Here is a 12,823-nt window from a genome sequence, read left to right as displayed (position 1 = left end):
GCCAATACTGTTCTTAGCCATGCTGTGCACCTTTGTCCATTTTGTAGTTAACATTATGTTATACAGTGTCAGAAAACTGTCTAATTTGAGATTTACTTGAACAACTTGACATGATTTGAGGCAATTGTATGATTGTTTAGACATGCAATTTACATAATGCTAATTAGCGGTTCTAAGCCTTCATTACGTGTTAAAATTAGACTATTTTGGACACAAATGTGCACTGCACAGCAAATGAGTGAATTCAACACTAGGTGTTTTGCTGTGTGTTTCACGGGACAGTTTACTTCATTCAGCTGTTAAAACTGGCACGAGAAACTGTGGAGGTGCAAACTTTTAACTTGGCACATCATGTTAACAGCCTTGTTGAGTGTGAATTCATTGTAACAGTTTTTTCTTTAGGAATTTACAACTTATCTTAGCATTAAGGTGCACCAAAATAACCTGTTTAGCATGTATGCCACACTAACACTGGGGACATGGTGTGTAACTGGCTGAGGCTGCCATTAGAACCAGCTTCTTCTAAGTTCCAGATGAATGCGACACATCCTTCCCTGCGTCAGTCTAAGCTGCTGCTCTGCTCTGTAGGCCAGGGAGCCGAGGCAGAGGCGCTAGCCACAGGAGCGTGCTAATGCTAATATGCTGCTCTATAGTCCTGTCATGCCTGTTTGGGCTACTTAATGCTCTAACATCTCTCTGGTTGGCTGAGCCCATATGTCATTCAAATAGAGAACGTGTGCTCTGGCATCAGCCCGACAGGCAGTGGGCCACGTCGCCTGACGCTAAAATTACAAAAACGCTGTCTCTGCTCATTGGACCATTTGAATTACAAGCACAGCAACTCCTTACAATCACAGTAAACACACCAGAAAAGGCATGTCTTGGTGTCGTCCACCGGCTGGCATGCGTGACAGCACCTTTTTATCCCTTTCTGGGCTGAAAGTGCTGGCCTCGCTAACTCGGGCCTTGCAGGCATACACTTTCACAGTCCTCACGCTAACTATGCAAAAGGCTTAGACCAGCCAAGATAGTTGTTTAAAGCTATTTATCTGGGCAGTTGATTTGCTTGTGATATTAGAACAAATATATATGAACATAAACATGATACAACATATCTGGTTATTGCTATGGTATGTGAGCTGGATTGATCTGCCCAATCAGATATTGGATGGCAACTGAAAATACTGGCCTTGCTCACATAGAGTATTGGAAATGGTTAACCCCTTTTCACAGTAGCCATATGATACAATTCTGCCTGCTTTGGAGACCCTTCAGTTAAATTTAGCTTTTTTTTTACCCTTTTTTATGTATATTTTTTGATGAGTTTCGTCTTTGTAAATGAACAAGGAATTCAACATTAATAAAAGTGTTTTTCATTGTGTGTAAATGCTACTGAGGTGGTACATGATTTTCTAAAATCAAGAAAGTTGTTGTTGTGCTGTCTGTTTTATTAGAAAGAACTGCTGTCTTTGTAAAAAGGTGTGACTTGTTTTCACAGCTGGGGGTTCTCACCCCTCCCCTTTCAGCACTCATTGCTCGCTAGCTGCTCAACACATTTCACCCACAGAGAGCCAGCAGTATCCCAGATTATGTAATAACAGGGTTATGGGGGACAATATTGTATTTATTATACTCATTTTCATTCATATTCATATTGATTTCCATTCTACAGCAGAATGGCCACTAGGGGGCCTGCAGAAAGAGGCTGTGTTAACATACTGACAGGCATAAAATTATTGTATTAATGCTTGTATTCCATAAATAAACACTTCATGATCAGATAAATAGATAATAATTTTGTCAGGTGGCCTAAATATTGTGGTCATTTAGTGTCCTGTGCTTTGTAGGTGAGTCTGGCTCGAAACGTCATTCCCTTGAAACATCATGCCCATCAGCTCTGTCAGTCTATTTTCGTCCTGTGCGACAGGAAGCACACCTGGATGGTGAAGTGGAGCTTCCATTTGGATTTGACCCTCCCACTGGGTCAATCAATACCGTTACACAACTGTAAAATGACACAGTGCTGGTGCTGCGGTGCTCACTAGGCCTGCTTTTGTCTTCAGCTCATAGATAATGAAAGCGCAGGGCCGGAATCTATTGCCATAAAGAATCGCTGATGTTTCTGCACTCAGTGAAAGGCATGTTTTGCGAACAGAATTGATCTGAAGGATTTAACTGAAATCTTTATACGGCTTTGTGTGAATGTTGCTCCCATGCAATTTTTATGAAGATTAATTAGGATCTATTTGTATCATTCTGCGCTAAACTCTTAGCTTAGTTCTAAAATTCCTCTCCTTTCGGATTAAAGTGGGGATATTTTTTGGTCAGCCTTGGTAGTTCGATTCTCCCTCACGCTCTCGCGCTATGTATGTGTGTTTGTGCTGACAATCAGGGCTGCAGTTGAAAGCAGGCACACCAACAAGTGTCTCATTAGGCTGAGGAGATGCTGTGGAATCAGATGACTTGGCATTGGGGTTAATAGCCTAACCCAGCTCATGCCAACATCGCCGCTTCATTCATTACAGCATGCAGCCAAGCACCACTGCCCATCACCGCTAACAATAGCCCTCATTCATTAAAGGAATCTAAAAATCATTATATTAAAGCATGAGCAATGATCGCACATCTGATATGTCAGTCTTTTCGCACTTCAGCCTGGGCCATATATTTGCCTGCAGCTTGCTCATGGTTAAAACTGCTTAGGTTAAATTGGACTACAGTGGGGGATTCATATGTCATTGCTTTCACCTTATCATTGTATGGGTCTCATACAGTATGCTATATTACATCAAACCATTGTCGGGCATAAGCAGAAACATAAGGAAGCAAAGGACATGGGTCAGTTTCTCGTCTGTGCTCTGAGGTATTTGCACTGCACAAATAATAATCATCACAAATGCTAGGAATGAAATTGGACAGCGCATTGGCTAACCTATCAGCGGTTTCACAGTCATTTCATTCTTAAAATAATTCAGCGCTGTTGTGGTTTGGCTGTTCGTACGAGAGACGAGCCGCTCTACCATCAGCAGTAACAGGCTCCATTGAGCAATGCTTTGCAAGTCGGTCCAGCCGCAGCTCTCTGCCACGTCTAATGAGTCACAACATACGTTTTGGCTCACACGGAGGAGCATTAAACTGGAGTGAAGAAAAAAAAAAAGGACTCGGTAAGAACTTTATGTCATCCACATGGCTAGAGCTCATTTCCTCGCCAGAATAAAGTGTGCGCTCGCCCCATGTGGAGCAGGACACGGAGAGCTGCAGCAGCTGCTCATTAGGAGCCGTTGCGTAAGCAGGAAAGAGGCTGGGGGAGTGGGGGGGTTATGGGAAGTGTGTGATGGTCCCAGCTGCATCTGATGGTGAGCAGGCCAGTGGAGCACTGTCGAGCATTCCCAAGACAACATGAGCACTTTCTGGCTCCACCATAGCACTTCTTTGCCATAGCAAATCACTTAGTGGCAGTTATAGCAGCAGTTTGCATTGTGTGGCCGCTTAAAGCGAACCGAGACGAGCACTGTGAATGCCTTTACTGAGTCGTCAGCTGCTGTTAATTTGTTTCTGAGCTTTGTTTTAATGACGGCTTATGATGCTGCAGGTGAAAATCACTTGCTAATTGAACAACTGTATGTTAGGATTAGCGTGCTGAATATGTTTGCCTTCTCTGTATTTCCTGTGTTAGTAGAGTTGAATGGAGTCCTTCAGTGGAGAATGTATGCAGTTATTGATACTGGCATCTGAAAAAGAGAAGAAAAAGCAGCACACACTTGTTGGATCAAAACCTTGTATCTCCAAAATGGTAACTGTACAGAAGAAGGAAAAAACATACTTTACTTTTAATGTAAGACAATGGAACCAGATTTTTTTCCAAGTAATTTTGGGTCATTTCTTTTGGTCAGTTCATCATGAAATTTACACACAGTGTAAAGAGAAACAGGTATTTTAAAATTATGTCAAAAACTGAAAAATATACAAGGAGATACAAAGTTTTGTTCTGACAGCAGTGAACAGCTTATATGGAAGAAGAACTTGCTTATGTTGGACTTGGCAGTGTGCTAACATGGCAAAAAGCTATAAGGAAATTGTTGGCTTCTGTGGAGCAGTAATGATGTCATCTAAAGCTTGTCTGAAAGTCTTAACTTGAGATGGCTCAGATCTGATACTTGGTATCAGAATTGGGACGATATCAACAGCGAGTACTGGAGATCGGATATTGGATATCAGATATCGGCTCATCTTAAGTGAAGAGCTTCAGTTAATATGCAGTGGAGTCCTAAAGACTGAGACCACATTGAAAAACTGGATTTTTATCGGTTTAAACCTGGACGTTTTTGAATTTTGTGAAAACAAAGGAAAGTTATGACATGTAAAATGAAGAAATATTCAATATTCTGCACTATTTCTAGGTCACTGTTCAGATTGAATCAAATTTCTAACACTGACCATGTTAGGGTCAGTTTTTTAGTCTCACATCTTGCATTGAAGCTCATGGTCAGACAGCTCTCGGGTTGATCCGATCTACTCATCAGAGGCTTTTGTACAAGCATGAAGCCCATGCCAGCTCGAGTGTGCACTGTCTTTAAAGCAGAAGTGGTACATATGTGCTATTCTAAAATTTATGTAAAGATTTCAAAGGTTGTGCTTTTCACTTAAATTGTTATGCCGATAATAGAATTTGTATTGAAAAATGTTGTGTTAAATAAAAAAAAAGTGGAAGAATTTTCACATAGTCCCAAACTAGTCCCAAACTAGAGGTGGGTAGTGTGGCAGAAATGTATAATTATGTTACTTCAAGAGGTTTTCATGATATGTCACAATATTAATTTTTAAAATTGATTTGGGACTGACAAATTAGTCACATTTAAAAATATTATCAGAAACTGTAAAAAGTATCATGTGTATTCAGCATTTCGGCGCTGCTGTGCACTAAATCTAGTTAAATGTGACTAATTATGCTCTTTTTAATTAAACATGCAGTTAGGAAGTGCTTAAGAATTAAATAAATGTAATAAATATTGTCATATTGCCTAGCTCTAGGTATCGCTGTCGGTATTGGCCGATACGCAAGGTTTCAATATTATTGGTATTGGAATGAAAAGGTGGTATTACAGCTTCACATCTAACACATTAGTAATGTTGCATGCTTTTATTTCTAGAATTGAGCACTTTAGTTTTAAATTCTGTTTAATTATAATATGTTTTATGATTTTATGGGCCTTTGTGTTGCTTGACTTGGAAAATGTTTGACCAGTGCCATTAATTGATATGCTTTAAGTTTTGGTGAAGTCTGTGCTTATACAGATGTCTTATTGTTCCTACATGTAAGCGTGTGAATGGTCAGCTATTTTTGCTGCAAGAACAGACATTAATTCCCATCTGCAAAATGTAATTTAAACTCTGGGTTAACTCTTTGTTTTTTTTTCAAACATTAGTCTGCTCATTTCTCCACATAGTACTGATATTATTGTTCATACCTAATGTGTACATTTAATAAAACCCATTCGTTCAGGACTAATTTTATGAGAAAAATAGTCAAAATTGATAAAAATGGTTTGGAAAGAAAAGAAACCTCACTTAACTTTCATGACATAAAAACGTACCATCATAGTTAACCCCTTAAACTGCAGGCGTACTGTTTGGGTAATCTTAAAACTCATTATTCAGTAACTACTATGAAACTAATCTGTAAGTTATGTAGTTATATGAGTGACTGAAGTGTAGACCCACATATGGGGCCCTTTCAGGGTTTTAAAGAGTTAAAGCCTACTTGTTCTTGACTGTTATTAAGGGAAAATTGGCAAATATGAATTAAAAATAGTTCCAAAAGGAAAGAATCTCCTGTAACACAGTTAACCTCATAAAGTGTTTCCCTGACCGTTTCTGTATTTGTCCATGCAGGTACCTCCTCACTTTGGCCAGCAGGGCATGGGAGGGTACTGTCCGCAGGGCCAGCCATATTTCAGCCAGTCCCAGCAGCAGCAACAGCAGCAGCAGCAGCAACAGCAGCAGCAGCCTGTGACCCCCACACAGCCCCCCTACATTCAGCCCCGCACCGCTCCACAGCAGGTAAGGCCGGCCTCCATCTAGCCATTATTTGCTGTGGCTCCCGCTGAGCTGAGGGCCGAGCTGCCTGCCCGTGGGCCGATCGTTCTGATTAGTTGTCCAGATTATTCATGAGTTCTATTTCTGGCATTTCCTGCACCTCGCTCGTTCACTGGTTCAGACCACGCAGGCATAACTCTGGCTGGCCTCCTTACACCAGGGCTGTCATCAGTGTGGCTAGAAGACCGGGAGGGGTTTTTTTTTGGCATGAGAAAGCCTGTGAAATGTATTGCCAGTTAATAGCGGGGCTGGTGTTTTTACCCAGCGGAAACACCAGTGTTTGCTTTGCTCATTTTTGTGTCATGATTTCGACTCACGCACGGAAATGAGAGTTAATTCTTTCTTTTTCTTTTAATCTGTGTTCTTACTGAGCTTTTTATTTGTAGACAAGAAAAACAGCGTCTTTGGGAAAACAGGCACGCAAATAAAAGGGGAGCGAGTTGAGAAAGGCCAGTGCCGCTGCACTGCTAGCCTCTGAGAAGGCCATGTGTTTCTCATTGTCTGTGGCGCGAGAGGAATCTGCCTATTTTAACTGACCTCCAGTTGCAGACTGAGGGGGAATTTGGCTGGTGGAGTATGCGCTGCAGGGAAGGCCAGCAGTCTCCTGTGCGTCACAGGAAAGGGAATGGGAGGTGCGGCCACTTTGGGAAAGCTCGAGGCGAAGTTTGGTAACATTCGGGAGGGCCTGGAGATATCATGCAACACCCCGTTGAATGTGTAGGCCACAGCAGAAATTTGCTCTGGTGAAATCCGCAATAGCTTTTCAAACCTCTGTTTTTTTCCCTCCGGGTTTTCTATCCAAGACACTCCTTATTTCACAACCCGCCTGGCTCTTTCTCAACACTGGACTCCAGTTTAGCGCTCCCTTTCCTTCCTCCTCAAAGGGCGATTGCATTAATCAAGTCCAGCTCTTTATCTCTCTATTCCCTCTCTCACGCCTGCTGCCCATACTTGAAGGCTGATGTAGGTCAGGTCGGCTCCAGGCTATTTGTATTCTGGAATAGTAAATTATCCACAGGAGTCCTGAGAGGAGAGACAAACTTGACCTTTGGATAACACCTTGGACTGATCCTCTTTATTCAAATTGTGTGTGAGGTGTTGTGAGCGTTATAACAGTTGTGTTTGTCCTTTTTCGTAAGCTGAAAGAGGAGAATTATGGTGGCTTCAGAGGCTTGAATCTTTTTTTTTTTGCTTTGGAACAAAACAGCACTGTCTGTGCCATTCCTCTTTTGTGTCAGATGGTGGTCTGGTTTAAACTGTGCTTTTATTAAGCCATGTCTTTTTGGAGTGAACTTTAAAAAGTCATCTCTTTATGATTTTGACAGTTTGACTCCCAATTTATAGGCCCCCTCTACCTCCATTAACCCAGGATATGGGACATCGTCCAGTTGATTGCTCAGTTCAACAACTTCTCTGCTTTTGTATTTGCCAGCAAATTGAAGGCTCAATTGGAGAGGGGACAGTTTTATCTCACAATCGCATCAACTTTAATGACGAAGGTGTTACATTTGACAGTCTTCACCGGTGCTCAGTTTTTGATCACACGCTGAAGGAGAAGACCTAATTTTGTGGATATATTGACAGATGTTGAAGGATTATGGATCTATATGAGTGGCTTTATGACAGTGCCAAGGTCCTGCTATAAATCAGTAGATTAAGAAGATGGTCCCCTCATCCCATTTCGCCCTCTAAAACTGCTGTCTGTACACCATTAGTCTCACAGGGCCAGGCCTGATCTCATACTGAGACTGTCTGAGGACAACCAGGGGAAATTTTTGGCTAAACGTGGGTGGGAATATAGATTTATTTAGAGGGAATAAAAAGAGTATGAAATTTCTGAAGCAGTCCAGAACTTTGTGAAGGTGGGCTTCAAAAAAAGGCAAGCATTCAACATTGTCAACATTGTACAACGGACAACAAGCCTGTCCTTAGCCCATGATTGTAATGTAAGTTAGCATGACTGAAAAGACCCCCAAGAAACTCCAATAAAGCATCTATGTCACCCTTGTGGAGAACGAATTTTACACGCAGTAAAATTAAATGTTAGCTCTTTCAAGGGAAAAACATTTCTGGTAAATCAGACTATACTTTAACTTTTGAAGATATCAGATACCTGAGTTACTGTCTTTAAACAAAAGGGTTTCATGGAATCGATTATGAGCATTGAGCACACCTCTAAAAACTACAGAGTGTGTTCTGGAAACAGTAGCGTTTTCCTAGCTAACTCATTTAGCTTGTGCTATCGATTGTTCTCTGGACATGGAGCCAATTCTAAAATGAACTGATTCCTCAATTCCAAGGATTTGTGAATTTCTTTGGACTCAATTTCACACAGTGACATTCACATTTGTCCGCACCTGCATGCACGAAGAGTGAGATATTCTGTTGTCACTGTCTAGACAGGCTGTCTGAAAATGACTTTTTCTACAGCACACACATCAGAAGTCAAGCTGCGTTTTACTTTGGAAGAAGTAGAAAACAGTAAAATGCAAATTTTGAAAAGAAAAATTGGCTTATGATCAAACAATATTGCCAAAAGTACCAAAATATCTACTCTACAGGAGAATCACTGCTAGTGAGCTGAGTGAACTTAATTCAGCTAGCATTGCTCTCCTATTCTGCAGTGCCTGGAAATATTCTTGAAATCCTTACCAATACGTAGAAATGGCAACACATAGCCATTAGACTGTAGACAACCATTGTGCGTTAACCTTACATGCTAAGTCAGTAGCCACCAATTAGCATAACTCCATTAGCATAATGAGAAATAGTGCCTATACGATTTCATTCACTCTCAGCAAAATTAGCATTTTGAATTGAACTATTTTTTTAAAGCAGATGGTGAAGAGCTTTATGGTGACATCCTAAATTTCCCAAAGTATCATAGAGGTGCTGAGAGACCCGGATACCCCACTAATACATAGTTCTAGACAAATGTGTAAGAACACAGTGCAGCTAAGAGCTAAAGAGCTAAAGAACTTCCTTCTGGATCTCCTGCCAGTAGTGGTTCAGCACATGGGCTAACCTTTTCTCATCTTCTTTTTGTCCAAAGACCAGCTCTTAAGAGAGGTTGATATGGAACGGGCCTTTTTTCTTTCTATTCCGTTCAGCCAGATTAGGCAGTAGGTTAGACCTGCCTGGGCCGTGTAGAGGGAGCTTTTCTCCAAAGAGCCGCCGGGCTGTGTGAAGACTCTCTGCTTTTAGCCTGACCTTTCTTTATCTTCATGGGAAGCTGCTTGTGTGAATTGAGAGCCAGGTTTATTTCTGAGGCCACTCTTATCTCTTCTGTGAAGCTCCAAGCTCAGACAAACTGTTCCAGTTTGAGGATTTGATTTCCCCCATCCTCTGTCTTCACACTGCCTTTTTTTGCTGGTTCACACTCATGGTCAAATACCAGTGTCGTTTTATTTTCTGGGGAAAAGAAATGCATAATTCATCTTAATTACTTCTTAATTGCAATTGCATATGGATTTTATGTACACTGACTAAAAATCAACATCAAATTTGAAACATCAAATTTATCTTTGTTTACCCAAATGTACTCGATCATCTAAGACATGTTTGGTGGCTTTTTCAGTTTTGCACTGGAACTAAGATGCTAATATAGCTAAGTGATTCAAGCTTATACCCCACCAATTAGCACTGTGCAAACTGCAGACCTAAATCATAATGCCCTTGCCTCCACCCACATTAAGCTTGTGAAAGAAATAGCCTGACTAAACATGCTAATGTGGACAGCGATGATTGAAATCTGGTAGCCGTCAATTAGCATGACTATTTACTCTCATTTGCTGTTAGCATCATTAGTATTTTTGACTAAGCTATTCCTTTAAATGGCCTATATCATGGAAAACTCAATTTTCCCCACTTTTTTGAAAAAAAAAGAGTTTGATGTGGTACGTAAACATTGTTACATTTTCAAATGTTCCATTCACTCCCCAATCCACAGTCATGGAAACAAAGCTGCAAAAACAGTTTTCTTTTCACTTTTTGTCATATCACGAAAACCGATGCATTTGCATATATCTGTTCAGCCTATAGCAGTTTAGCTCCACCCATTCACTCTGACATTATAAGGAGTGTTTTATCCTGGACAACTTTTTGAATCAAACACAATACAGAACAGAAATCATTTACACATCGCTGCTGTCGGAACAAGACCTCGTCTCTATTTTTTGTCGTTTTTCAGTTTTTGATATAATTTGAATATACATTTTGCCCTTTACATTGTTTGTGAATTTCATGATGAATGGACCAAAAGAAACGGAGCAAATTTACTTGGAAAAACGTCTGGTTCCATTGACATTACATTACATTAAAAGTAAAGTAGGTTTTTTCCTTCTCCTGTAAAGTTACCATTTCAGAGATACAAGGTTGTGTTCGGACAGCAGTGATATGTCAGTCTTAAAGGTACCGTAACAGAGCAGCCTATTAAGTGCGAGGGATAAAGACAGGTTGGAAAAATCAAGTGAAAATGAATGATGACTGTGTGTGTAAATAAAACCACATAAATGTAATAAGTGGACTTTTTTAAAAATATGTGAAATGCAAAAAAATGCTGGATATTGGCCCTTCATGTAATCTCAAATAGACTTTCTTTTGTGGCTTGACATACTGTTATCTATAAAAACAGACAAGGAAAAACTGTGGTTGAACTGTCGCTTTAATTGTATGTATTTTCTAGGCACTGGCTGCTTAGTCTGAAGTCTCCAGGCTGTAGTGTCCATACGAGCTATTATCTGTTTAATCTGCTCCTCAGTAAACCCTCGAGTTTCTCCTCTCCTCTCCTGTGATTGACATATCAATGGCCTCCGCAGCCCTTCCTGTGCTATTCTGAGCCGCAGCCAGCAGACGAGGGGACGGAAAAGCGAGTGATACCCAGAGGCGGGTAGAGGGAGAGATGGAATAGGCCAGCTTTGTTCCTGAGTTAATGTGGCCAGCTCAGCGCCGCGGCTCTGAGTGCTGGGCGCAGAAATCACAGATGGCCGTACGAGCCCATCTCTGTCATTTCACCGCGCGTTTGACTTCACAAAGTGACTTTGTGTGTGTACTCGGCTGCTATCTGAGCGCCGCCGTGTCCTATCACAGGCTCGCTCTGACATCAGGCAGCCGCCGCCGCTTTGAGAGTGTCCTTACTTTTTCCTTCGCTCTCCGCTCCGCCTGTCAGCGCTCAAACAAACAAGAGTCCTCGGCAATGAGAAGTGTTGCGTCAGCTCGAAAATCATCAATGGGCCTCAAAGAAATGTGACAAGCCTTTTTTTTTGGATGTCAGGTAGGCTTCTCGGTGAAGCGTTCTTTCATTGTAGTCGTGGCAGTCACGTTAACAGACCTTCGTCTGAGAAGCTTTTCATTAGCATTGTTTTTGAGACACTTCAAGGTTGGAACATTATGTTTGTTTGGCTTGTGGTTGCTTGTAAGGTTCCTGGTCTGGTGTCAGATTTGGGGAGACGTCAACGTCAGTGATGTTACTTTTAATAAAGTCTTGTTTTAAGCCATTTGTACAAGGGATGCATGATATGGACAAAATACCATATTTTGATTTTATTGCTGCATTTATTGCATTTTGTACTCAAAATTCCCTTTTCCTAATTTTGTAAGCCGTAAGTCGTTGTTTAAGTTTCTTTGGTTAAGAGCTAAATGACTAAATGTAGATGTCTATTAAAATGCATTGAAATATAAATAATGTGGCATAGTTAAAGATTAGCTTGCACTGTTTTGCCAAAATATACTTATGCAAAAAAATACAAAATATACAAAATTTACTTTACATGAGTACCTGATCAGCTCAAGCATGGATTCTAATCTCTTAGGACGACCTGGTATTGAGAGAGGAAGTGAGAGAGAGAGGTAGAGGGGGATTTTAGTAAAAAGTCAAAGCTTTTGTGGATCAATACTTAGCTTTGTACCTTGATAGTAGTTACCAAATAATGAGAATCAAGATAAATAACAGAATAATGAGTCTGTTCATGATGGGACAGTGGGGGTTAAACCCTGAGGTGAGGCTGTGCTGTCTGAAGTAGAGGATTTAAACCTGAAGGTGCGTCTCCACCCAAAATCTTGACTGTGCGGATGCATCACAGTCGACTCCAGCAGAAAAAGGGGTCTCACTTTATTTGGATAGTCCGCTGTAGTCCCCTATAGAATATCTTATTATACAGATGTTCGAATTGTTAACACACAAACTGTTGAAACTCAGTTGATTCTAAACAGTGGTGGGGTTAGGGGTAGGATTTGGACCAGGGTTAGGGCTAGGACCAGGTTGGGTTTAAGTTTTGGGTTGAGGTTAAGGTTAGGGCTGGGATTGGAGCCAAGTTTAGAGTTAATGAAAATTATGGTCAGTTAGTAGATATTTAGTTCAATGTAACTTGAAAGTAAATTAAGTATCTACATCTAAAGTGGACTTTCCAAATAAAGTGTTACCGAAAAAGGAAACCGGTCTAAAAAACACGGTCTAAGAGGTGCACAAACCAACGCAGGGCTTTTTGTTAATCAGAACACCCACAGAAACACTCATCTGGGCCTGTAATTGCTCAGGATGCCCACAGCACTGTAAAAACGTTGTGATTGGCTCATTCAGACGTGTCACAATCGTGAAAGTTTAGCTGATGAGTAATTGCCGTATAAATAAATGTGATTAATATTATGATGGATGTTGTTGTTCATTGTATGCAGCTGTTAAAGGTGCCAGTTTAAAATGTCCAAATTGGCTGATGTCACTTCCTAGCTG

The 12,823-nt window shown here is 40.9% G+C and overlaps 1 protein-coding gene across 1 annotated transcript in view; it reads left to right on the top strand.

Annotated features, from left to right (window-relative positions):
* The window catches only part of LOC118823647 (AT-rich interactive domain-containing protein 1B-like), a 265,468-nt gene that overhangs the window by 46,321 nt on the left and 206,324 nt on the right, over positions 1 to 12,823 (top strand). The window contains exon 3 of the mRNA XM_036593372.1: positions 5,893 to 6,060. Within this exon, the coding sequence (XP_036449265.1) occupies positions 5,893 to 6,060 (168 nt within the window). The remainder of the gene's footprint in view (positions 1 to 5,892; positions 6,061 to 12,823) is intronic.

This window comes from Colossoma macropomum, unplaced genomic scaffold (assembly GCF_904425465.1).
Source record: "Colossoma macropomum unplaced genomic scaffold, Colossoma_macropomum, whole genome shotgun sequence".
In the NCBI taxonomy this organism is placed as follows: Eukaryota; Metazoa; Chordata; class Actinopteri; order Characiformes; family Serrasalmidae; genus Colossoma; species Colossoma macropomum.
Note: the sequence above shows the minus strand (reverse complement) of the source record. Positions and strands in the feature narration are given on the sequence as shown.